General features: G+C 47.5%; 1 protein-coding gene across 1 annotated transcript; it reads left to right on the top strand.

The window, feature by feature from the left end:
* Nucleotides 1-4,722: 4,722 nt before the first annotated feature.
* On the top strand, nt 4,723-25,987 carry SLC30A8 (solute carrier family 30 member 8). Its single transcript, XM_033156103.1, has 8 exons — nt 4,723-4,777; nt 7,100-7,369; nt 10,250-10,396; nt 12,284-12,437; nt 15,144-15,333; nt 22,048-22,153; nt 23,285-23,419; nt 25,588-25,987. The coding sequence occupies exons 1-8, from the start codon at nt 4,723-4,725 to the stop codon at nt 25,731-25,733; spliced, it is 1,203 nt and encodes a 400-aa protein (XP_033011994.1). The 3' UTR covers nt 25,734-25,987.
* Nucleotides 25,988-26,574: the final 587 nt, after the last annotated feature.

The following is a 26,574-nucleotide window of genomic DNA, read 5'->3' as shown; positions in this document are numbered from 1 at the left end:
GACATTCAAGTTACAACTGTATATATTAGCAACCATGCATTAACATAACATTTTATAGGTAACCCTATACTTTTGTAATATGTTAAGTTGTCGTTGCTTCAGTTCTGTGTGAACTGCTTAAATATATTTTAAATATATTAAGTGGAAAAGAAATTAAGTAATCAATCAACCAATCAATCAATCAATCCTGCTGTTGTACTTCCAACACCAAGATCATAGCATTGCCAGTAAGTGAGTCATGACATTCCTCTCGCCCCCTTTTCTTTTCTTTCTTTTTTTGGTAGAGTGGATCACCTCTAGTGCACACCCAAATGAAGTTAATGAGAGTTGTGCACGAGTTCACATGTATGCTTTCATGTCTCTCATTTGTCTCAACAGACATTCTTAGGGGATTGCTTTCCTCCTCCTCCTCCCTCACTGCCACTTATGATGGGACCAGCTGGCTGAACACACACAGCAATTTGAGCACCGCTAGCAAATGAGGTGGGTAAAAGAAATCCTCAGCCACTTAGCATGCAGGTGGCACAGAGTGCCAACGCTGAAATAATTGATGCAGTTGCTGAGTGACAAGGTTTATCTATGTGATTCATTCACCAGGCAACGGAAGTAGCAACCCACTCTAAAACCGGGCCATCCTTCAAAGGGAAGGATTGTTATACCCATGTTTTACCACTAAACATAAATGGGAATGTCATTCTTATCCCAACCATCTGTAATTCTCACAGGGTATGTGTCTCATGTCGAAGTGTTGGGGGGTGGGACATAAAACTGGATGAACTTCGTCTCAGTGGTCGTACCCGAGAAATAAAATGCATACTCCGCACAGGCCCCAACTCTTTGAGCTCTACATAATGAGTTGTTGCTCTGGAGTGAGACTGGCTAGGATGCCCAGTGAGTTACTGGGATGGTGAGGTATGAAGGTGAGAATCTGTTGGAGGGTTTAAATGCCCACCCTGAAGCAAGGAATTTATGTGGGACAGTAACACTTGACTGTTACCAGAATCAATTGGCTTCTTACTAACAGGGTATATGAGAAGATTTATGAAGTGTAGGTGGGTTCCCACGAGGCAAGACACAGTGATAACAGCAAGAACCTTTATTAAACTAACTGAACTGGACAACAGGGGCAAAGCAACTGCTTATATACATTTCTAAAGGCCTGGCCCACTCCCACTCCCAACGTGATTGGCTATCTAAACTTCCAAGCTGCGAATCATAACTCAGAGTTTAAGGGCCAATGGCAGAGGGCCAAATCTTGAATTGTTCTGTGACTGAATATCATGTATTGAATCAGAACAAAGGGGCTCAGAATCCTTAGTCCAAACTCAAGCTCAGGCAAAACACAGACCACTGAATACATAACAATTTAAAGGCACTGAACTAGCTCTCCAGGAAAACAACCAACATGCACAGAGAGGTCCCAAACGGACATGGTTTGAAGGCCCTCTTGATACCTGGTTGCCAGGAAATCTTGAAGTGTGTTGCTGCCTGCTTTCATTTGCACCAAGCTGCTGTCTTGATTTACAGTTATGTGGATGATAACACGTTAAGTAAATATTTGCACGATGGTTGGGGAAAACTGGCTTGTCTTGCACTGGCTGATCCACCCAGCACCAGTTATATAAAATAAAAAAAAGGAAATTGTGACCGAAAATGGGCCTTGGGGTTGATCTAGTGGGCTGTTCTTCTGTTCTTCTGCTCTGAACCCCAAGTTCCACCAGCAAAAAGAAAAAGGAAAAGAAAAGGGCTCAGAAAGATGTGTAGAAACATACTCTTTCATCAGGCAAGATGTTACACAAGGCAGAGGTATCAAGAATAATCAGGCTGATGCTATAGCCATGAGGTCAGCTTGGAGACTTGGCTCTGAGATGAACATGAAACCAGGTCCCTCCCCACTCATTGCTTATCTGCTAAACATCACCTCTGCCTTTTCTTTTTTGCTGCCAGAATGTTTCTGTTCTTACTAACAGATCCCATCCCCAAAGAAAAAGAAGTGCATCCAAGAGATATTGTAAGCAACATAATTACAGACTTAATTCCTCAGCAGATTCCAGGCATCATAAAAATGAAAACAAATGAGAGAACATCTGTTGTGGCCATGCTGCAAAATGAAAAGAGCAACTAAGGGCTGTATCTAGCATTGGTCATACTTGGAGCAGGCCCTTTGAAATGAATGGATGTAACTAACACAGGCCCATTCATTTCTATGGTTCTACGGGCATCACATGGCAGGACAGAGTCTCAAAGAAAGATGTGCTCTCCCAAGCCCACATTCCCAGCATCTTTGCACTCCTGTCTCAGTGACCACAACACTGGCTTGATCATGTCCACAGAATGGAAGATGGCAGGATCCCCAAGGACGTGGTCTGTGGGGAGCTGGCTTCAGGCACCAGGCCCATTGGTATTGAAAATTCATGGTGATGGGCACCTGTCTAATTTCAACCGGGCATTGATTCCACAGGGCTGGAGCTACAGCACTAAAAAGCCCAGTGCCTAGTTCAGATTAAGGTACTCTCAGCAATGCCTAATCTGAGAGTGCAGTTGCGAGGCAGGGATATATATGGGGGCAAAGTAGTCCCTTAGGGGTAATCTGTTCCCAGGTTCTCAGCCTGTTTCATTATGCAGGACAAATAGAGGACATCTGAAAGGAATACAACCCTTTCCAACAACTTGCTTTCTTCATTTGATGTCAGTATGATGCCCTGGCTACTGCTTATCTTCCCAACCTATTTCTGGCTTGGTATCATTGGTTTCTCTCTCTGTGTGTGTGTGTGTGTGTGTGTGTGTGTGTGTGTTTCCCCTCTTCCTGCAGCAGCAATTCTTCTCCACTGAAGATGTCCTAGTGACTGTGATGATGTCACAAAGCCTTTTCCCCACCCTCCCTTTTCATAACAGCGTCACCAGACCAGAGGGCAGGTGGGCAGAGCAACCCAGCCCCTGTTGACGCAGGGGGACACAAAGTGATGTCACAAAGCCTATCATTAACCCTTTAGCGCGGAGACACTTTGCAATGGTTGCGCAGTATACACTAGAATTTGTGCTTGGGTGAGCATTGTGAGGGGTGGGGAGCGCGGGTGTCAATATGTCAACCCTCCAGGGCATGGGGAGTTCCGGCAGAGGGGTCTTGTCTAGCCAAAGGAGGTGAAAGAAGGACTTCTGGCTGCAGGTGCCCCCCATGGCTGTTGCTGCCCCCCGCCAACGAGGTCTGGGTCATTCTGTTAATCTGTCCTCTGCTCCAGTAGTGGTGTTAGTATATGCTGAAGTGATCTGGAATGAAGCAGCTGCCATCCGTTATTTGATCATTGGCAAGAGGGGCTGTGCTGGTATGTATTACTGGGACTGGGGCAGGTGTAAACTGAGGGGTGGAAGCAAGTCTATTCCAGCTTTGTCCACCTGTGTTCTCAGTATAGCATTGAGGCAGATCAGAAGGAAGGGCAGGAAAGGTAAAAATGTAAAGGACCCCTGGACGGTTAAGTCCAGTCAAAGGTGACTATGGGGTTGTGGCGTTCATCTTGCTATCAGGCTGAGGGAGCCTGCATTTGTCCACAGACAACTTTCTGGGTCGTTGCCAGCATGACTAAACCGCTTCTGGCGCAACGGAATACGGTGACGTAAGCCAGAGTACACGGAAACGCCGTTTACCTTCCCGCTACAGCGGTACCTATTTATTTACTTGCACTGGTGTGCTTTCGAACTGCTAGGTTGGCAGGAGCTGGGACAGAGCAACGGGAGCTAACCCCGTTCCGGGGATTCTAACCGTGACCTTCTGATCAGCAAGATCAAGAGGCTCAGTGATTTAGACCACAGCACCACCCTCGTCCCAGTAGCCATGGTCACTACATTTCTTTTGGCTCCAGGCAAAAAACATTCCTCTTTACCCAAGCTTATGGCTATTAAATAATCTATGGCCCATGAAAGTGCCGGGGAGAGAGGTCTGTTATTATGCTGACTATTTTATTATTAGGTTGACTGTCATTATGGGTTTCTATTTTGTTCTTATCATTGGTGTTCTGTAATCTGTTTTTCATGTTGTACACCACCCTGGGATCTTCTGATCAAGGGCAGTACATAAATTGAAAAAATAAGAAAATAAACAAAATGCAATTTAAAAGGGGATAGAATAGGGAGCTGGGGAAGACTGTGACCGGGTGCCTGCTCAGTCAGTTTAAACTGGGGTTAATTTGGACAGCTCTTCAAAGAGAGGGCACTTTCAAATTTATAAAGTAGACATCCTGCACCGAGCCTATAACTAGAATTAGAAACAGTCTTTGTTGAGCAAGTAATCCATAAGCACAGGAGAAATCTGTTATGAAATCCTCAGGCTTAAATGGTTTTCTGTCCATGCAGGTCAAATGACCCAGGCTGTAGCTGCTAAGCAGTGAACAGCAGATTAGCTGTTTCAGAGAAGCTAGGGCTGTTCTGCAGCCACCTGTTGCAGGGGTTTGAGTGAACCTGAGTCAGCAAATCTTGTGCATTTGACTGTGTCAGTTGGGGGCTGTCAGAAAGCAGGAAGGCATTCAAGGCACAGCAGATTTACATCCCGGGAAGTAGATAGAGATGCTCTCAGCAGTTGAGCAGTCATTGGGTCCCTGGGGATGATTAAGGAGAGGTCTAACCTTGGAAACTTGGGCAGCCGTTTCTCTTGAGCTACAAGAACCATTTTAATTCCTCATCAGCATCCAAAGAGTGACACAGCCATCATTCGGGATAAACCTGGCCACCATGACAACTATGGCAAACGGTGCTGAAAGGACTTCCCTTGTGGATGACAGAGGTGGTAAGAGGTACACCATAGATCTTCCCAGGTAGCTATGTCTTGCCTGTTTCATACTTTGTGCAGAATATCAAGATACGCATGTTCCCAAGATGTTACTGTTATTTTAATAATTTGCTGGAAGTTGCTCAGAGTAGCTGGGGCAATGCAGACAGATGGGTGGCATATTAAACTATTATTATTATTATTATTATTATTATTATTATTATTATTAGGAAACATTATTCGTTCTAGACTTGCTGCAAGCTGCAGCATCACTTACTACAGAACATTCTCATTAATGTGGGATAAGTTATGGATAGGCATGGCAGTGGAATTCAATTCAGTTTGCCGCGGATAGGTAATCCTACCTAATTTCATACTTCCAAAACAAAACGCAAACTGAAACACTGCGCACCTTTGAAATTTGCATTTCTCTGAATTTGCAATGTAGTTGTCCAATCAAGTAATGGTGTAGAAAACTGCATATACTGAGGTAAATTGTGCATTAAAATGGATATATTAGTAAAATAGGGTGCAAAAAGGCATTATATATAAAAAAAATGTATATTAGCCAAAACTGCATACTTAGATGTGTATATTAGGAGAATATACACCCTGAAATGCTGGCGAATTTTCATGAGGACTTTTTTTAAAAAAAGTAAATCACAAATGGATGTGGAAATATGAGAACGGAACTTATGAATGAAGCTGGGAGAAACCAAAACTGACAGATTCACTCATTTTTAGTTATGGATTACAAGTTTAATTTACTTGATATGTTCTGTTATCCTACTGTATTGTAAGCCACTTTTGTTATCCAACAAAATACTGAAGTATAAATATTAAAGCTAATTATTCAGATAGCTGCACACTTGACTCCGTCTCCCTTTTCCTGTAATACATTTCCTCCCAAATATTTTGCACAATCCTCATGTGTCTACTCAGAAGTAAGCCCAGTGGGTTCCGTGGACCAGGTCAGTGTGTATAGGATTGCCGTTATAGTGAACTAGATGATTTAGAGTTAGGTCGCAACGTTATATATCGTTTACTGGGAATGAACCCCATTGAAGTCTGCGGTCCTACTTCTGAGTAAGTTTACAGATGGTTGCCCTGTTATCGTCCAAGTAAACTGGGGGAGGAGCTATGGCCAAAAAGATATGCAAGAAATCTATTACTTTCAGTTTTTTTATTGTTAAATTGGTTCAAGAGCCTTCATAGGATGTGATTCATATATATCAGGCTTCCTCAACCTCGGCCCTCCAGATATTTTTGGCCTACAACTCCCATGATCCCTAGCTAGCAGGACCAGTGGTCAGGGATGATGGGAATTGTAGTCTCAAAACATCTGGAGGGCCAAGGTTGAGGAAGCCTGATATAAATGGAAGAAAAGAAACAAATTGTAGCCACCTTGGTTATTTGTCACGGTCACATCCAAGGAATATTGACACACACTCTTCGTTATTTCAGACTGGTGTATTTTGCGCCTCCAGTCTGAGCCACACCACTGTAATACCAATAACTCACTCGTCGAATCGGGAGCAGAGCGGGATGTTTTCTCAGCCAGCCTAGCGAATTTACTGTTGCACAGCATAGCGCATTAATTACATGCTATTGGCGTGTAATTTATTCAAGGCCCCCACTGAATGCATAAAACCTCTTTAAGATAAGCTGGCTAGTAAATTAACGGAAGAAATCTAAACCAGCATCCTGATCCCCAATGTCTTTGAAATCTATGATTTCACCAATATGGACCCCCACGTTTGCATACTCTCGTGTGCAGAGAATCTCTCTCACTTGGCAGATAACCTGCGTCCTAGGGATCTCAGATGCCTGCCCTTGGTTTAAAAGGAGCACAATTCTAGTCCTTGTGGCTGCAAAGGTGAGCATGAAAATGCGTTGTCAGCAGAGGTGCCACCTTGGCCGAAGATTGGGGGGGCAGTGTGAGTGTGAAATCGCGCATGTGGTGAGTGGCGTGCGCACGCTGTCGGGAAGAGGCGTGTCATTGGGAGCAGACCTTGCCCAGTGCTGTGCAGCTTCAATGGGTGTGGCTTCTCCTCTCTCACACTCAGGAGGAGTCTGCCTTTGATGTTGTGCCACCCTCAGCTTGGTGACTCAGCCTCTTTCTCCCCCTCAGTAATGGGGGGCTGAGCTGCCTCCTAAGGAATATTGAGGAGTGGGTGACACTTCTGCACCCCAGAGTTGGCGCACCTGGTGGTCAGTGCCTGGTGAAAACTGAGGTGCCAGTGGCAGGCTGGCAAGGCTTACAGGGCAACTGGGGAGAGCGCTTGCTAATTTATTCAGCTCACAGAATGCGGCTTTTCTTGGAACAGAAATGATGGAGAGGGAGGGAAGGCTTGTGTAGAGAATACAAAGTCGTTGAATTCACAAAAGCTTCTTGTTCCTCTCTCACACACGACATTGATCTACTAAGGAATAATCCACACAAAGAGAACCGCAGTGAGAAATCAGCAAACGTTGTGCCTGTTTCAAGGTATCACTGCCATAACCACTCGGAAGCCTATGAGGAGAGAAAGGGAGAGGAGCGACAAGCCAAGAAGAAGCTTTACCTGGCATCGGCAATTTGCTGCATCTTCATGGTAGCGGAAGTCGTAGGTGGGAGTTCACTATTGTTAAATCTCTCTCTCTCTCTCTCTCTCTCTCTCTCTCTCTCTCTCTCTCACACACACACACACACACACACACCTCTAATAGAGGGAAACGGGAAGTACAGTCAAACCTCAGTTGTCAAACGTAATCCGTTCCAGAAGCCCATTCGACTTCCGTAATTATTCGAAACCGAGGTCCAGCTTCCGATTGGCTGCAGGAGCTTTCTGCACTCAAGCGGAAGCCATGTCGGATGTTCGGCTTCCGAAAAACGTTCGAAAATCGGAGCATCTACTTCCAGGTTTTTGATGTTCGGGAGCCGAAACATTCCAAAACGGAGGCATTCAGGAGCCGAGGTTTGAATGTAGTAACACAACTCAAATACACATTCCAAAAGCAGTTGAGGAAGATGTGCAGCAGGGCCAAGGAGCAGCGTGTGTTGTTGCCTAGCAGGGCTGTCTTTCTTAGAAACAGATTCCAGGTACTTCGGGTAACCTCAAAAATGAATCTGAGTAGACAGGGAACCCTGCTTACTCCTCTTACTCATCTCTATGGGATGTTCCCTCTTCAAGAACTTCTCATTGACCAAGGAAGTAATTATATAGAAGGACTGTGGCCTGGGAGCATCAGAAAAGAGGTCTGGAGGACTATTATTTACCCACCAGGTCTGAAGTTCTCATCTCACACCTTGAGTGTCCTGGGGACTTAATTTGGTAGTCAGGGACTGAGAATCCTCTGCAGAATTCTGTTATCCTCATATAGCTGCAGTTCTTATGGTTCCCTGGGGACAACGAATGACAAAGAAAATAGGTTGTCCTGAGTTCCATATTATGTCTCAGCATGAGCCATAAGCATGTGGCATGTGGCCTTTCTAAGAGAAACAGATTCTAGGTGTCTTCTAATTTATCTGGAGCTGTGCACAGGTTCCCAGGCTTCTTAAAAAATGAAGTGAATTTCTGCATACACAGTAGAGGAGAAAACACTATGTACCTTTTGGCTGCTGCTGCTGCCTGCATCTTTAGCTCCTGACAGTCATTTCTAGGCGCTGTGCAAGATTAGCAAACTTATATAAACAGAAGCTTTATGTTAAATGAATTCATCAGCCCTAGAAAATATTTGCATGGACAGATAGTTGTTAACAACCTAAGGTTTCCCCCATCTCCAATTTATAAATGTTTAAATTGTTGTAGTGCCAGCTTTAAGCAGGACCTTTTTTTTGCTGCAGAACTTTAAGCTCTGATGAAACACGTATTAACTGCTAGTACAGACAGCAGTCTCTCTGACATTGCAACGATGGAACTGTTTTATTTTTAATATCAGTCTAGACAGTGCTTGCTGGATGATTGACCACTGAATGACTGACAATTCCCATTGCTGTGTTAGTGCACAAAGCAGTAAACAAGTCACTGTGAGTAACGCTCCATCTTGGAAACAATTTGGTGGGAGCATCGTTACAAAGCAATAAAGAGTTGCTAATCTGAAAGAAGCATTTGTCTTTAAAATAATGAGAGAACAAATTATCCTTCCATCCTACTCTTAGGGGCAAATGCAACTGATACAGTGGTCTGGCTCACACATAACGCTATGCCAAAGCTATTACAGTGGTACCTCGGTCTACGAACTGTCCTGTTAACGAACTATTCGGGCAATGAACTCCGCAAAACCGGAAGTAGGTGTTCCGCTAGCGAACGTTGCCTCGGAAGCTGAACGGAAACTGAACGGTGGAAGGGCACTGATGGCGGGAGGCCTCTGTAGGGAAAGGATGCCTCGGTTTAAGAACGCTTTGGGTCAATGGACTTCCAGAACGAATTAAGTTTGTAGACCGAGGTACCACTGTACTTCATGTGGACAAGGGACGGTGCAGCTGCACAGAGTAAAAAGAGTCAAAGCCACTTTGCTCCTGCCTTGATCCTGCTGTTGATGGGCCACCTGGAGCTAAGCTGTGGTTTGGATCAATGTTGGTTTCATAAGGACTTTAAAAAACAAACAAAATGCAAATGGACGTGGCAATGTGGAGAACCAACTTTAAGATTGGAAAAATGAGAAACTGAGAGAAACCCCAATTGTCAGATTCAACAATACCTAAGCAAATGTGAACCAGAGGATGGAAAGATCCTGGTTTGAAGGTCACAGTGGTTCACACACCCACCCATGTCCAGCCATCTAATAGTAACATCAGCCATGCCTTGTAGGGACCAGCTGAGAGGCCTAAACCCCAGTAGGAAACCCACTACCAATCCCTGGGTGCCTCCTGTCCCTGGTAATCCTCCTCTATGCTGTTCTTGTTTCTTCTCCTGGCGTCCCTGACCAAGCATTGAAAGGAACCCTGAGAAGTTGCTGTAAAGTCCACGTTCCTTGTCCTGTCTCTGTCTGGAAGATCTGGGAGATACGGTGTCCTGGATCTTGAGGGGGAGGACAGGCTGAGTGAGGATGGAGGGGAGAAGTGGTCTGCAGAGGCTCCACAGGTCTTGCTGCAATGGCCACTCCTGAGTAAAAATATGTAAGTTCTGAGTGACAGAAAACCTACCACATACCCTCCAATGTTCCTCAGATGCAAATAGGGGCATTCTATTCTACATCAGTATCACTGCTAGTTAGTTGTACTCATTGATTTGGGGGGTTTTCTGTTTCCCTCAGGCTTCCCTAACCACAATAAATAAATTCAAAGATTCCTGTGCTTAAAAAACTGCACTGTTTCCTCTAATAACTTTTGTACTTGATCAACCAGGAGGAAATGTTGAAGCAGTGACACTGATGTGGAACACAATGTCCCTATTTTCATCTGGGGAACGTTGGAGGGTATGCTACCACTGTCTTCTGTGTGACATCTGTTTTGAATTTTTGCTTCCTTCCTTGGATTGAGCAACTATCATAATTGATTTGACCTAGGTGGACACATTGCAGGGAGTCTTGCTGTGATGATGGATGCATCCCATGTAATGGTGGACCTGATGAGCTTTCTGATCAGCATCTTTTCTCTGTGGCTGTCATCTAAACCCCCCAATAAGAGATTCACCTATGGATGGCACAGAGCAGGTAACAAATGTTATTGCAATTTGAAAACTATGAAAAGCAATCCCTATCAACAATGGATCAGATTCTGAGATCAGCACAGAGTAGGGTTCCTCAAGCATGGGTCTCCGAGCTATTTTGGGACCATAACACCGATCATCCCTAGCTAGCAGGACCAGTGTGGTCAGGGATGATGGGAATTCTAGTCCAAAAACAACTGGAGGGCACCAGGTTGTGAAATGTTGGGGGTTGTAGCCAACTAAAGTCCTACTCGAGTAGACCCATTAAAATTAATAAACCTAAGTTCATGTCTATTAACTTCATTGGGGCTATTTCAGGCTTCAGGAGGATCTCCATATCCTTAGAATTAAGAAACAGATTGCTTCTGAGCACATGCTTAGTCCAGGAATTTGTTCACAGTGTCAGAATGGAGCTCACCCTCATGTGACAAATAAATTAACTCCTGGTTTTCCCCAAAGCTTTCTTCTTCAGAGCAGACTGATTTCGAGGACAAAAATGTCTCTCTCTCTTTTTTACTGTTGCTATTGTTAAGCAAGTGGGAGTTGGAAATCCCTGTCAAACTACTCCGAATAATTTTATGTGGACTGCTTTGGGGTCCTTGTTGGGTTGCTTTTATGAATGACTGGGGGCCCCTCCACCAGATGTGGGTTTTTTGCTGCTATATTCTGCAACATGCCATTGATACAATAAGACTGCATTTGTGGCTGATTTGTACTGGACCATCCACATATCATTCCACTTTGTTAGCTGTTGTGCGATGCTTCCTTGGTTTTTACCCTATTACTGTACTGCTATCTGGAAGGACACCTTTGCACTACAGCGTAAAAAAAAGGAGAGACATAAAACAAAAAAACAAACCCCGAAACCTTTGAGACGTGAAGGATTTCAGCAGAAAGCTAATGGGACATGTACTGATTGGAAATGAAGCAATATGTCTGCCTTGAAACTCTTGCAGGTACAAACAGTACCTCCCCATAGCATCATATCTACAAATCATCATGAATGCACAATAAAAAGGAGGCCCAGAGTGAATGAATGAATGAATGAATGAATGAATGAATGGAGTGTCATGACTTCCCCAAAGGAATCCTGGGAATCGGGAGTTCTGTTGGGGAATTCTACCTTCTTCACAGCACAACATATCCCAGGATTCCCTGGAGTAATGGAGTGACCATTAACAACAACTTCTTCTTCTTCTTCTTCTTCTTCTTCTTCTTCTTCTTCTTCTTCTTCTTCTTCTTTTTCATTGAATTTATAGACTGCCCTATACCCGGGGGACTCAGAGAGGTTCACAGAATAAAATCAAGATATAAAACCACAAAATACCTAATAATAATAATAATAATAATAATAATAATAATAATAATAATAATACAATCCAATAGCCCCCCCCCCAAAAAAAAACATTTAAACAGGACATAGGATGTAAATCAGATCAACCAAAGGCCTGGTTAAAAAGGAATGTTTTTGCCTGGTGCCTAAAGGTGTATAATGAAGGTGTCAGGCGAACTTCCCTGGGGAGAGCATTCCACAGATGGGGAGCCACTGCAAAGACGGCCAGTTCTCTTGTTGCCATCCTCCAGACCTCTTGAGGAGGCGGAACATGAAGAAGGGCCTCAGAAGATGATCTCAGGGTCTGAGTAGGTTCATATGGAAAGAGGTGGTCCTTGAGGTATTGTAGTCCTCAGCTGTTTAAGGCTTTAAGGGTCAAAACCAGCACTTTGAATTGGGCCCGGAAACTAATTGGTAGCCAGTGCAGTCGAACAGTGTAGGTAGAAGATCATATGCCCTGCATCCAATTAGGCAACAGTAAGGGGGGGGGGACGACAGCTTTTCGCTGGAAAAATATTTTAGTTATCCTACTATCCTAATAATTATTTGAATCACTAGAAATCCTTGGCGCTTTCCTGTCAATGATCGTCATCTGGGTGGTGACTGGCATACTGACGTTTTTAGCCGTCATGAGGCTGTTGCACCCACATTATGAAATTGAAAGTACAGTCATGGTCATTACGTCTGCCTGCGCAGTAATAGCCAACATAATGTAAGTGGTCCTTTATCTTTGTTTTAATCTTAAATGCTATCGTGTCGAGAAAAATGTCATGTTATCATGAGCATTCCCTCCCCACCCCCTTAAAAGTCTAACTGGGTTCTGCGGTTATATTTCAGCAGGGAAAAACTGCAAGAGAATATAGAGTTCAACTAAGCTGGATATTTTGACGTGGCTGGAATGGGCTACGATGCTCAGGGGAGGGATGCTAAGATGTTCTCGGATTTGCACAAAGAACAGCTGTGCAAGACAAGCCCGGTTTGCTTCAAGTCCTGATTCAGCAATCCTGATCGGGCCCCTGTTCATTTTGGATCATGCCATGCCTCACCTAACCCAGGTGCTGAACCAAATCGGTGAACTTCCACAACCCCTGGGTCAGGCAGCAAGGAGAAGCATGGGTGAATCGTCTCTTCCACCCCTTTTGACAGCTCTGGGTTGCTCTGGGTGAATCCGATCCATGCAGATCCATTCTTAGGATCCAGGCAGATCCAGCTTTAACCCATTCTGGAAAAATCTCAGAACAGCCCAAATCAGCTCAATTGAAATTTGTCTGGTCCAGATGCATGGGCCTAGTTGTTATCTAAATATTATTGCAATTATTTGGAATAGCATTAAGAAAAGGAAAGGAAACAATGAATGAATGACATTTGTCTCAAGGAGCTTACAGTCTAAATGTTGACAACTGGGAAGACAACAGAGGAAGGGAAGAGGGGGGCGAGAAAAATGCAATTACAATTAAACATAATTAGGCTTCATTGCAATTTGAGGATCAGGGGCATAAGTCAAATGCTTCATGGGAAAAGTAGGTGATTCGAAGGAGGAGCAGGGAGGCCACCAAGTACAGTGGTACCTTGGTTCTCAAACGCCTTGGGACTCAAACAACTTGGAACCCAAACACTGCAAACCCAGAAGTAAGTTTTCCGGTTTGCAAACATTTTTCGGAATCCGGACGTGCTCCGTTTTGAGTGTTACACTTCCATTTTGAGTGCCACACTTCTGTTTTGAGTGTTACGCTGAGCTCTGTCTGTTTTTGCTATTTATTTTGCATTTTTGTTTTTGCGGCTCTTTTTGTTTGTTTTCATAGAATCATAGAGTTGGAAGAGACCACAAGGGCCATCCAGTCCAACCCCCTGCCAAACAGGAAACACCATCAAAGCATTCCTGACAGATGGCTGTCAAGCCTCTGATTAAAGACCTCCAAAGAAGGAGACTCCACCACACTCCTTGGTAGCAAATTCCACTGCCAAACAGCTCTTACTGTCAGGAAGTTCTTCATAATGTTTTGGTGGAATCTTCTTTCTTGTAGTTTGAATCCATTGCCCCATGTCCACTTCTCTGGAGCAGCAGAAAACAACCTTTCACCCTCCTCTATATGACACCCTTTTATATATTTGAAAGTTTTTGTGACTGTGTGGAACCCAGCTCAGCTACTGATTGACTGACTGTGTGACTGCAGTTAATTGTTTGTTGCTTTCATTTTATGGATCAACTAGTGGTTTCAGCCCGTTAAAATAACGGGCGCTAGAACATATGTCCACCACCCCGACCTCCCGCTAAAGCAGGCTTTGGCAGGGGGGGCAGGGGGCGGGGGGCGGGGCGGGCAAGCAGCGGCTTCTCCGCGAAAGCGGAGAAACTGCTTCTTTCCTCTCCACCCCCCCACCTCCTGCTAAAGCAGTCCCCTGCAGGCCAAGTGGGTGGCGGGAAGCCCGGCTGGTGGTGGAGCCGAACGCGGGAAGGTGCAGCGGCGAGAGCGGCAGCGTGGCCTCCCTTCTCGGCCTCCCCTGGCCTCTGGAGTGCCGACGTTCCACTTCAACCGCCCCGCTTCAACTGCCCCCGGCCAATGTCTCTCCATCCAATCCCTGTGTCCCTGGGGCACATGCGCAGTAGCGCAAACCCAGAGACACACAGACTGGACGCAGAGACACTTGCATTTTATATATATAGATAGTCTCATTAGAGAGTAAAATTCATGTTAAATTGCTGTTTTGGGGGTTGTTTTTAAAAGTCAGGAACAGATTAATCCATTTTGCATTACTTTCTATGGGAAAGCGCGCCTTGGTTTTGGAATGCTTTGGTTTTGAGACGGACTTCCGGAACAGATTAAGTTTGAGAACCAAGGTACCACTGTACAAGTGTTTCAACGGTCTTGTGAAAGGAGACAGGAAGAAACATATGCACCTGCCTGCCCAAACTCATCCACCTAACCAGGGTGTCTAAACATACCTTTTGTCTACACTGATAAAAAACCTGTTCGACACCGATTCATCTGCCTGCATTACAAACTATGAGGATATTTGCTTCATATGCGCAAGAAACAGGAGAGAGAATTATATAGCTATGGGATGTTTTTAATTACATATCACAGCGTGCAGAAATTGTATGTGTTATGCCGATTCCAATAACTTGTTTTTATATGTGTTTGATGTTTTTGCATTTGGCAAAGACTGTAAAGAAAGTGTAGGGGTTTTTCTGGTTCCTTTGACCTTTAGAACATATATCGCTTTTCTAATTAAAAAGGAAGAAAAATCCAAAGTGGTGTACACAATTAAATTAAAGATTAAAACAGCACATTAAAAAAACAGCTGAATGGAAACCAGAAAACACAGAGCACCAGAACCTGATTTTAATAGCTTTGTCAATGATGTGCTGGAAAAGCAATGGGGTGAAGGATGAGTGGTCTTGCTTGTGTGATTCTTGCAGATTAAGCCTGACCCTGCACCCAAAGGGGAAGGAGCATCTTCACCACGGCCACAGAGCCCATCACCACAGACCTTCGGATTCAGAGCAAGTGTTAACCAATGCCAGTCTAAGAGCCGCTTTTATCCACGCCATCGGAGATCTGTTTCAGAGCCTTAGCGTGCTAATCAGTGCGCTTATAATCTTCTTTAAGGTCAGTTTTAGGGACGCGGGTGGCACTGTGGTCTAAACCACTGAGCCTAGGGATTGCCAATCGGAATGGTTGGCGGTTCGAATCCCCACAATGGGGTGAGCTCCCGTTGTTCGGTCCCAGCTCCTGCCAACCTAGCAGTTCGAAAGCACGTCAAAGTGCAAGTAGATAAATAGGTACCACTCCGGCAGGGAGGTAAACGGTGTTTCCGTGCGCTGCTCCGGTTTCACCAGAAGTGGCTTAGTCATGCTGGTCACATGACCCGGAAAAACTGTCTGCGGACAAAAGCCGGCTCCCTTGGCCAGTAAAGCGAGACGAGCGCCGCAACCCCAGAGTCATTTGCGACTGGACTTAACTGTCAGGGGTCCTTTACCTTTACTTAACCTTTAAGGTCAGTTTTATTGAGTTGACTCACCTCCATAGCAATTAAGCATGCAGCTGTTTTCATAGCACGTCCAATTTTTATGCAGTGGAGCATTTTGTTCTCACAGTGGCCAACCCAAGGGAAGCCTGAAACAGGGCATGAGTGTAATAAGACTCTCCTGCACGTGATCCCAAGCAAATACTATTGAGAGGGATGTTGCCTCAGATACTGGAGGTGTGTTGCCGTTTGAGGGAATGCCAAAGTCTCACTTCCCACAACTTGTCTTACAAAATTTCACTCAGGTCCACATCATACATTTACACCCTTATACCACCTTAACAGTTATATGTGTTCCCCCAAAGAATCCTGGGAACTGTAGTCTATTAAGGAGGCAGGCTTCATGGAGCCAAAGTTCCCAGGATCCTCTGTGACTGTTAAAGGGGTATATGACAGTGCTTTAAAGGTATGGTGTGGATCTGGCCTCGCTCATTCATTAGTTGTTGTTGTTGTTTATTGTGCTGGCCCCAAGGGTTTGTCCATGAAGCGAGGTCCAAGTCCAGTCCTGGGTCTAGGGGTCCAAAGGAGGTCAGTCCAGCGGGGAGCGAGGCAGGGAGCAGGTCAAGGTCCAAGGCAGGTTCAGGCACAAGGTTGCAGGTTGAGCACACGCTTGCAACTATGTTGCTCACGCAACTTGGGCTGGGTCTGGCTGGCTTTTATCTGGCCCTATGCTTAGGGCCGCCCCGATCCTCTGGAGACTCGCCTCTCCTCCGGGCCTGGAGGCGAGCACTCCTCCTGCAGACACTTAACTCCCTTCGCCTCTCTGCCCTGAGCCTCTGTAGCTCAGGAGAGGCTGGTGGGTTACTGGACCCAGGGGATGCCTCAGCTTCCTCTGAAGAGGCTGGGAGTGGAGCACCTGCAGGCAATGGGTCCTCCCTCCCATCAGGAGCCAGAGCAGACTCTGCTGATGCCTGCACCTGGGGATCCAGCACAGGTGGGGATCCTTCAGGCTCAAGCCCTGGCCCCGGCTCAGCTGGTTCTGGAGGCGGGGAATCCTGTGCAGGCTGGGATCCCTCAGGTTCAGCATCAGAATCTGACTCCCAGGCCATCACACCATCCCCCCTCCCAGGCCTCCCCCTCAACTGAGGGGCCGGACCAGGCTTGCTGGGGTAAGCTGCATGGAAATCACGGAGGCAGGCAGGTGCGTGGACGTTTTCCACTGGTTCCCATGAACGATCCTCAGGCCCATACCCCTTCCAGTCGATGAGGTATTGGAGCTTCCCCCTGCGGTATCGTGAGTCGAGAATGCGCTCCACCTCGTACTCAGGCTCCCCCTCAACCAAAACTGGCTGCGGTCGTGGATTGTCTGGGTGGAACTCGTCGGGCGGGGCGACTGGACTAAGTAGGGACCGGTGGAATACTGGGTGAACCTTGAGTGATGGAGGTAACTGGAGGCGAAACGCCACCAGTGACACCTGCGCAGTGATGGTGAATGGGCCGGCAAACCGTGCATCCAGCTTTCGTGAGGGCCGAGAAGGATGCAGGTGACGGGTAGAGAGCCACACCCGATCGCCAACATGCAGTTCTGGCCCCTCCTGACGATGTCGGTCAGCCTGGGCCTTGTATGCGTCCTTGGCCTGGCGCAGTTGCTCCATCAATAATTGTTGCTGGGACTGAAGCTCCTGAAGCCAGTCTGTCACTGCGGGGACCGCGGAAGCTGGCAGCACGTCCGGGAACAAACGTGGATGGTAGCCGTAGGAGGCCTGGAACGGGGTCTGCTGGGTGGAGGCGTTCACTGCATTGTTGTAGGCGAACTCCGCCAATGGCAAGTGATCGACCCAGTCATCCTGCTGGAAGCTGCAGTAACACCGGAGGTACTGCTCCAGCACCGCATTTGCCCGTTCCGTCTGGCCATCGGTCTGCGGGTGGTGGGCCGAAGATAGACAGACCTCCGTCCCAAGGGTCTGGTGCAGGGCTCGCCAGAAGTGGGATGTGAACTGGACGCCGCGGTCAGAAACCACACGCTCGGGAAGGCCATGCAGGCGGAAGATGTGCTGCATGTACAGTTGAGCCGTCTCCTTAGCTGTGGGTATGGACGGGCAGGGGGCACAGTGCACCATCTTAGTGAAATGGTCCGTGAAAACCAGGAGGCAGGTACAGTGACGAGATGGGGGCAAGTCTACCACAAAGTCCAGTGAGACCGTGTGCCAGGGACGTGGTGGGACTGGTAATGGCTGGAGCAGACCGGGGGGTCGCCCAGTAGGACCCTTGGCCCGCCGGCAGACATCGCAACCAGCAACATAGCGTGCCACATCAGCCTTCAGGCGGGGCCACCAGTACTCCCGGCTTACCAGATGAGTGGTCCGGTACCGCCCAAAGTGCCCTGCTGCTGGGGCATCGTGGGACATCTGGAGAACCTCAGCCCGCAATGGTCCTGGTGGGATGTATAGACGACCCTGGTGCAGCAGTAGGCCCTGGTGCAGGGCCAGCCCTGGATATCGAGGGCATGACCCGTCAGACAGTTCCCGGAGCCGTTCCTGAGCCCAAGCGTCGACCCGTTGCTGTTCTCGCACCCGAGCCTGCAGTGGCTTGGCCTCCTGAGTGGCCAGGAATGTGGCTGGTGGTAAGATAGTCGTCGGTACTGCCTGCTGTACAGTGTCTGCGACGTCCTCGGGTTTCCGGGACAGGGCATCCGCTTTCCGGTTTTGGGAGCTAGGGATGTAGCGGATCCGGAACTGGAACCGGGAGAAAAACAGCGCCCACCGGATCTGCCTTTGGTTCAACTTGCGGGTGGTCTGGAGGTACTCCAGATTCCGGTGGTCCGTTCTCACCTCCACCGGGTGTCGTGCCCCCTCAAGATGATGGCGCCAGACCTCAAAGGCCACCTTGATGGCCAGTAGTTCCCGCTCCCACACGGTATAGTTACGCTCCGCCGGAAGGAGCTGCCGGGAGTAGTAGGCGCAGGGTAACAGCGGCGCATCGGGTCCGTGTTGCTGAGACAGGATGGCACCGAGAGCCGTACTGGAGGCATCAGTCTCCACCACGAAGGGACGAGAGGGATCAGGATGCTGTAAAATCGGCGCCCTCTGGAAACAGGCTTTCAACCCCTGAAATGCCACTTCAGCCTCCTCATCCCAGGAGAAGGGTGTCTTGGGGCGCAGCAGTCGGGTTAATGGGGTGGTGCGATGAGCATAATCTGCAATGAAGGTCCGGTAATAGTTGGCGAACCCTAGGAACCGCTGTAAGTCCTTGCGGTTCCGGGGCGCTGCCCACTCTCGAACCGCAGCCACCTTCCCAGGGTCCATCTGCACCCCGTCAGGGGAGAGTCGGTGTCCAAGGAAGTCCACTGACCGCTGGTGGAACTCGCACTTGCTGAGCTTGGCATACAGGCGGTGCTCCCGCAAGCGCTGCAACACGGACCGAACATGACTCTCGTGACGGGCTGGGTCACGGGAATAAATCAGAATATCATCTAGGTACACCACCACGTATTTGTCTAGCAAGTCCTGGAACACGTGGTTGATGTACCGTTGAAACACGGCGGGTGCGTTGCATAATCCAAACGGCATAACCAGGTATTCAAACTGCCCATACCGGGTCCCGAATGCCGTCTTCCACTCGTCCCCGGCACGGATCCGAATCAAGTTGTAGGCCCCTCGGAGGTCCAGTTTGGTGAACATCTGCGCCCCCTGCACCCGCTCCAGCAATTCTGCAATAAGGGGCAAGGGGTACCGGTCTGGGATGGTGATCTTATTCAGGGCCCGGTAGTCATGGCAGAGGCGAAGCTCCCCACACTTCTTCTTAACGAAGAGTACAGGAGCGGCAGTGGGTGAGGTAGAGGGCCTAATGAACCCGCGTTCCAGGTTCTTGCGAAGGAAGTCCTGCAAGGCTTCACGCTCTGGCTCCGAAAGAGAATATAGGCGGCTTACAGGCAGGGGCGCCCCAGGCTGGAGGTCTATGCCGCAGTCGAAGGACCGATGAGGTGGCAGCTGGTCTGCTCCCTGTTCCTCGAACACGTCTAAATAGTCCTGGTACACGGCAGGGAGCGTTGACACAGCCTGCCCCATGGGGGCAGCTGCTACTAACTCGGACTGAGCATGGGAACCCGGGTCTGGGAAGCGTACAGTCCGATTGACCCAGTCGATCTGAACATTGTGCGACTCCAGCCAGTCCATCCCAAGCACCAGGGGAAACCGGGGCATGGTGGCAATGTCCAGGGTTCGCACCTCCCGGTGCTGCTGGTAGCACAGGACCAAGGGCTGGGTCTCCCGAGTAACCGCGCCCGAGCGTAGGAGCCGTCCGTCAATTGCCTCCACCTGTACTGGTTCCGGCTTGTTCTGAAGCGGCACCTGATGCTGAGTGGCGAAGGCAGAGTCCATATAGGAGCGGGTTGCCCCCGAATCCACCAGAGCGTGGGTGAGAATCCAGGGCCCACCGGGGGGGTATAGACGCACCGGTATCATGAGGTGTTGCAATTCCACTGGTGAGGGCCCATCATGCGATGCTTGGGGCCCCAGGTAGCCTGGGCCATCGGCTACTGGGGTTGGCCGTTTCACCTGCGGCTGGCGTTTCTCAGGGCAGGTTCGGGCGTAGTGTCCACTCCCACCGCAGTAGAGACACAGGTTCCCCTCCCGACGCCGAGTCTTTTCCGAGGGGGAGAGGCGAGGCCGCGCTGCCCCGAGCTGTATCGGCTCCTCCAATGACTCAGCTCTGGCCACGGAACTGCAGGGAAGCACCGGCGCTGGGAGCCCGGAGTGCCGGCGGCCCCGGGCCTGGCGACGGTCCTCCAACCGATCATCTATCTGCAGACTCCGTTGGATGAGGGCATCCAGTGTGGCAGGGCGATCCAACGTGGCCAGCTGATCCAGTACCTCGTCTGAAAGTCCCTCGAGATACTGGTCCCGCAGTGCAGAGTCGTTCCAGGTCAAGTCCTGCGCCAGCAGCCGAAATTCTGTGGCGTAGGTGGCCACTGTGGACTTGCCCTGTTTCAACCGCCGAATTGCCCGATTGGCTTGACTCCCCTTCTGAGGGTTGGCAAACGTGGTTTCCAGAAGATTGCAAAACCCCGTATAGTCTGTCAGCAAGGGGGAGTCTTGCCGGAGCAGCGGCAACGCCCACTTGGCCGCCTGGTCCTTCAGCAAGCTGATCAGGAAGTGCACCTTGGTGCGGTCGTCGGGGAAATCCCGAGCTCGCCCCTGAATATACAGCTTGGCCTGGGCGAGAAACATGGGAAAGCTGGCTGGGGACCCATCAAATTTCTCTGGCAGGGCCACGGGGTACTTGCCAGGAGCTGGGGCGGCGGCCCCAGGAGCCGGTAAGGCATCCAAACGCTGCTGAAGCGCCGTAACCACATTGCTTAGCTGCTGCACGGTGTGGGTCAAGGCCTGGTTCTCCTGGGCCAATGCCACCAGCGCAGCCGCCTGGTCAGCCATGGCTATTAGTTCCTCCCGAACGCACCCCAGCGAAGGGGGAGTGCGGGTGTGGCGTGAGCAAACTGTGCTGGCCCCAAGGGTTTGTCCATGAAGCGAGGTCCAAGTCCAGTCCTGGGTCTAGGGGTCCAAAGGAGGTCAGTCCAGCGGGGAGCGAGGCAGGGAGCAGGTCAAGGTCCAAGGCAGGTTCAGGCACAAGGTTGCAGGTTGAGCACACGCTTGCAACTATGTTGCTCACGCAACTTGGGCTGGGTCTGGCTGGCTTTTATCTGGCCCTATGCTTAGGGCCGCCCCGATCCTCTGGAGACTCGCCTCTCCTCCGGGCCTGGAGGCGAGCACTCCTCCTGCAGACACTTAACTCCCTTCGCCTCTCTGCCCTGAGCCTCTGTAGCTCAGGAGAGGCTGGTGGGTTACTGGACCCAGGGGATGCCTCAGCTTCCTCTGAAGAGGCTGGGAGTGGAGCACCTGCAGGCAATGGGTCCTCCCTCCCATCAGGAGCCAGAGCAGACTCTGCTGATGCCTGCACCTGGGGATCCAGCACAGGTGGGGATACTTCAGGCTCAAGCCCTGGCCCCGGCTCAGCTGGTTCTGGAGGCGGGGAATCCTGTGCAGGCTGGGATCCCTCAGGTTCAGCATCAGAATCTGACTCCCAGGCCATCACATTTATGAAACTGCCAATGTTGCACTAAGTCATTTTGTCCTGACTTCCTTCCTCAAAGTGACTCCTCTGTTACTGAAACTGCTATGCGGGTGAGAATGGAGAGAACAGACCCCAAATTCTGGGTTCCAATGGTTCAACCTATTTATAAACCTGTGATGACAACCACAAGGCATTTGGTTACAAAGCAAATTTTATATTATAAAGCATTTTTTCAAATTGCTCGTTAACAGAAGGTGGTTTATTCACTGAATATCTATTTTTTCTAGCCAGAATACAAAATAGCCGACCCTATCTGCACATTTGTATTTTCGGTACTTATTCTGGCAACAACCTTCACTATTTTACGGGACATTTTACGTGTGCTGATGGAAGGTAAGGTGTTTTGTTTGCAGAGCAACTTTTTTCCTGCAGCTCCTTCCTTCCTTCCTTCCTTCCTTCCTTCCTTCCTTCCTTCCTTCCTTCCTTCCAAATATCTACACTACTTATTATCCCACCTTGTTTGCATGATGAACCTCAAAGTGAGATACATCAGAGGTGTCCAGGTGGCATCCCATTCATGAGCAAAGCCACCTACATAATATCAAAGTATGAACCGGCATAGATCTAAATATTGAATTCAACAATGAAACATGATATAAACATGACAGTATCCCCAGTTCTTAATGGCTGTCCAGGTAGCTCCCCGGTTTTCTAGAAAGTTTCATCTGATGAAGATAGCCATGGTTAGAATTGCTAGAAAGCCTCAACCTGACTATGCATTCATTCAAAAATTAAAAAATTATGGGATTTCATTATTACGTTCCTCCTGTCCCACCAGATATCAATGAACGTGGGGTGCAGGAAATACCCAGCAGACCCAAACCTAGGAGGTCAACAGCAGAGGCTGTTATTGCTTTGGTTAGATATCTAGAAGCAACTCGGCTCTGTGAAGGAGCAGAACAGAAGCTGTTTGCATCATCCTTTGGCCAGAATTTTGGTCTGATTATCTAACCTGATCCAACCATTCTGGGGTTTCTCTTCACTCTCTGAACAAGCCTCCTGTTCAAAGGAATCTGCCCTTCCACTGTGGAACACACAAACCCCCTTAATTTACTTTAACGAAGGACCAGTTCACATATGTACGCAGCCTGGTGGTCTTTCACATGCTGTAGTGGTGGATTTTTTTCTCTTCCCCTCTCTCCTTCCCTCTCTCTCAGATAGGCAGTGCAACATGCAAAGCCCTTATGTGGAGAGATTGGGGTTGCACAAACTTTCCAATGTTTACAAGGGAGGCAGAAATAATGGAGGGGCTGTGTGTATTCTTGTAACGTTGTGTGCATGGTGAATGGAGTTGGTGTGGATACACCTGTCTTTCCACTATGAGAAGAAATTAGATTGGCTTGGTAAACACGTGGACAAGCTCAGAAATGAAACCTTTCTAATGATCTATGATGAAAAATTCTCTTTAACTGTAGGAATCTGTATTTTGTAAATTAAAAAAGGCATTTACCCCCTTTTCTACAGGGTCCCCAGAGGTGCTTCCCTATGATGAGGTGAAAGAGAGAATTCTAGCAATAGAAAAAGTGGATTCTGTTCACAGCCTTCATCTTTGGTGTCTGACAATGAACCAGATACTCCTATCAGCTCACATCGTCACAGGTCAGTACATTTTTTGTAAAATAAAAGAATGAGAGAGTCAATATTCATGTGTTTTCTTGGGAAATGAGGTCAAGCTGAAGGAAAGGCCACTATTTATCTGTGGTCATTGCTTTGTTGTTTTAAAAAGGGTACACAAGAAGATTAAAAAAAATGTTGTGGATCTTATTGTCCCGACTCAGAACATACATCCCACTGACATCAAATGGCAGTTCCTTCTATGCGCTTGTACTCGTAGCCTACCTGAGTGTAGGCTGTGAGCTGGAAGTTCAAATCTCAGCCACAAAGTATTCTTTGCTAGGGGTCTAACGGGCACCACATGTCAGGCTCAGGGAATCAAATCCCTCCCACAGTGGCAGCACAGAATCAGAGAAACGATAAAAGTTCTTACCAAGCAATTTATTCAATAATTTACAGAGAATGACGAAGGAATGCAGCCTTCCTAATAATGGTGTTGCTCCAAGTAAAGTCCCCCTTCTTCTTCTTCTTCTTCTTCTTCTTCTTCTTCTTCTTCTTCTTCTTCTTCTTCTGTCATTTAGTCGTGTCCAACTCTTCATGACCATATGGACCAGAGCACGCCAGGCACTCCTGTGTTCCACTGCCTTCCGCAGTTTGGCCAAACTCATGTTAGTAGCTTCCAGAACACTGTCCAACTATCTCGTCCTCTGTCGTCCTCTTCTCCTTGTGCCCTTTCCCAACAACAGGGTCTTTTCCAGGGAGTCTTCTCTTCTCATGAGGTGGCCAAAGTATTGGAGCCTCAGCTTCAGGATCTGTCCTTCCAGTGAGCACTCATGGCTGATTTCCTTCAGAATGAATAGGTTTGATCTTCTTGCAGTCCATGGGACTCTCAAGAGTCTCCTCCAGCACCATAATTCAAAAGCATCAATTCTTTGGCAATCAGCCTTCTTTATGGTCCAGCTCTCACTTCCATACATCAATACTGGGAAAACCATAGCTTTAGCTATATGGACCTTTGTCGGCAAGGTGATGTCTCTGCTTTTTAAGATGTTGTCTAGGTTTGTCATCGCTTTTCTCCCAAGAAGCAGGCATCTTTTAATTTTGTGGCTGCTGTCACCATCTGTGGTGATCATGGAGCCCAAGAAAGTAAAGTCTCTCACTGCCTCCATTTCTTCCCCTTCTATTTGCCAGGAGGTGATGGGACCAGTGGCCATGATTTTAGTTTTTTTTATGTTGAGCTTCAGACCATATTTTGCGCTCTCCTCTTTCACCCTCATTAAGAGGTTGTTTAATACCTCCTCACTTTACATCTCCCTTATTCAACGTCACTCCTACATCGGTTAATCTGAGCTTTCTGCCTCTGAGCTCTCTGTTCGAATACTCTCAATGCCCGTCTGGTCTTGGGAGGGGGGTCAGGAAAGCTTACCAAGGACACTGAATCTGTCAGCTGTCTCTCCCCTGGTGCTTCTCCTTCTTTCTGCTGTTCCCCTTTCAGTATTTCCCAGCTCCTGCCCTCTGCAGCCTCTGAATTATGCCCTTCTGTAAACCACTGTTCTAAATCTATACTGTCCTCCTCTTCTTGGGAAGGTTCAGGAGAAGGTGGGCGGCCCCCAACATTCCTCTTCACTCTAGTCCCTGACACCACAGCTCTCTTGACCTCAGAGTCCTCTGTCTGAGATATGAAGATTATAATTATACTGACCAGGAAAAAAGGGAATGGAAATATTTACTTTTGAAGAAAAGTTATGCTCGAAATTCACTAGGGTCCTGTTTACTGGGCATTCATCCTAATTTGTTCACCAACATCCACGATTATTGAGCATTTATCCAGATTATCTTGCACAAAGTTTGTGGGGAGTTTATATGACATATTGTGCATTCATTCTGATTTTTCTGTGGGGAGGTTATATGATGTTGCGTCAAACAATTGTTATCCCATCGTTTCCACTGCATTTACCTGTCAGTTTCCTTAATGCAAAAAGCCTGGGTTGTTTTTTTAAGCAACTTTGTTTCCCAAGCGTACCAAAAAACAGTTGAATTGTTTAACCTGAATTTGAATCCTTCTCTACAGGTTAACAACAGTCTGGAATCTGCCTAGTTTTTACAAACCCCACCCCTTGTTTGACAAACTATAATTGTGTAAGAAATCTCTTGCCCTTAGGACTGCAAGATGTGCACTGCATCCATTAATTCCTTGTGTTTCTCTCCTACAGTGGATGCTGCAGACAAACAACAGATTTTGAATAAAATTACTGAAGTTCTATTTGACACTCATCATTTCTACGCGGTCACACTTCAAATTGAAGCCAAAGCAGACCAGAAACCAGGCTGCGTTTTCTGTCAAGACCCAAGAGACTGAAGTTATTGGGTTGCCCTAATAATCAGTCATTTGATGGGCCTGTGGCTACTAAATGAGATGGATTAATAGGCTTTGCTTTGGCCCCAAATCAAACTGCATTGAAAACACAATGGCCTAAGCATTGTGAAGATTGCAGAACGCACAATTAGGGATCAGTGATTTAATCCATTTCCTCTCCTTACAACTTTTGTGTATGTTCATCCATAAGTCCTTTCCATTCTGTTTCCATATTAATTTGCTTCTTTATTTAAAAAAAGTCTTGCAATTATGTATTTAAATTATATATTGAAATGTATTTTCTCATAAATAAGCATTTAAAAATGTGTTTTCTCTCAAAATGTGTGTGGCTTTCTTCTGTTCTGTTTTCTTGTGCTGAGTATTACATTGAGGCAGTGCAAAAGTCAGTGCATAAGTAAGAGAGTAATCCCAACCGCCCCACCCCCTTACTCAGGGGTTGGTTGAACACCTCCTACCTAACAAGGAATGAGCAAGTGTGTCAATTTTATTTTCTTATTTTTCCTGTCTTAAGTTCAGTTTTTCACATTTCCTCCCTCACCAGCCTGCAATGTTTTAAGTCCTCATCAAAATTCGCCCCCAGATTAGTGTGAAATTCTCCTAATGTATGCAATTTTGTCTAATGCACACATTTTTACAAAGCAATTTTCCTTACTGCAATGCATTTGTGTATGCTGTCTCCACTAATGCATGCATTCATGTGCAGAACGTACCCTAGTACATGCATTTTTGACTGCAGAACGGCATTGCAAAATTCAGAAAAGTGTGAATTTTGAAGGATGGCTGTGTTTCAGTTTGCATATTGTTTCATAAGGTGCAAACTGGG

The sequence above is a fragment of the Lacerta agilis genome, chromosome 7 (genome assembly GCF_009819535.1).
Source record: "Lacerta agilis isolate rLacAgi1 chromosome 7, rLacAgi1.pri, whole genome shotgun sequence".
Taxonomy (NCBI): Eukaryota; Metazoa; Chordata; class Lepidosauria; order Squamata; family Lacertidae; genus Lacerta; species Lacerta agilis.
Note: the sequence above shows the minus strand (reverse complement) of the source record. Positions and strands in the feature narration are given on the sequence as shown.

What these genes read in the sequence shown, in the direction of transcription:
- SLC30A8 (XM_033156103.1), top strand. Translation starts at nt 4,723, where the DNA reads ATGACAACTATGGCAAACGGTGCTGAAAGGACTTCCCTTGTGGATGAC. An exon ending in CATGGTAGCGGAAGTCGTAG is followed by an intron (nt 7,370 to 10,249) that starts GTGGGAGTTCAC and finishes GATTTGACCTAG; the next exon opens with GTGGACACATTGCAGGGAGT. An exon ending in ATCAGCTCACATCGTCACAG is followed by an intron (nt 23,420 to 25,587) that starts GTCAGTACATTT and finishes TCTCTCCTACAG; the next exon opens with TGGATGCTGCAGACAAACAA.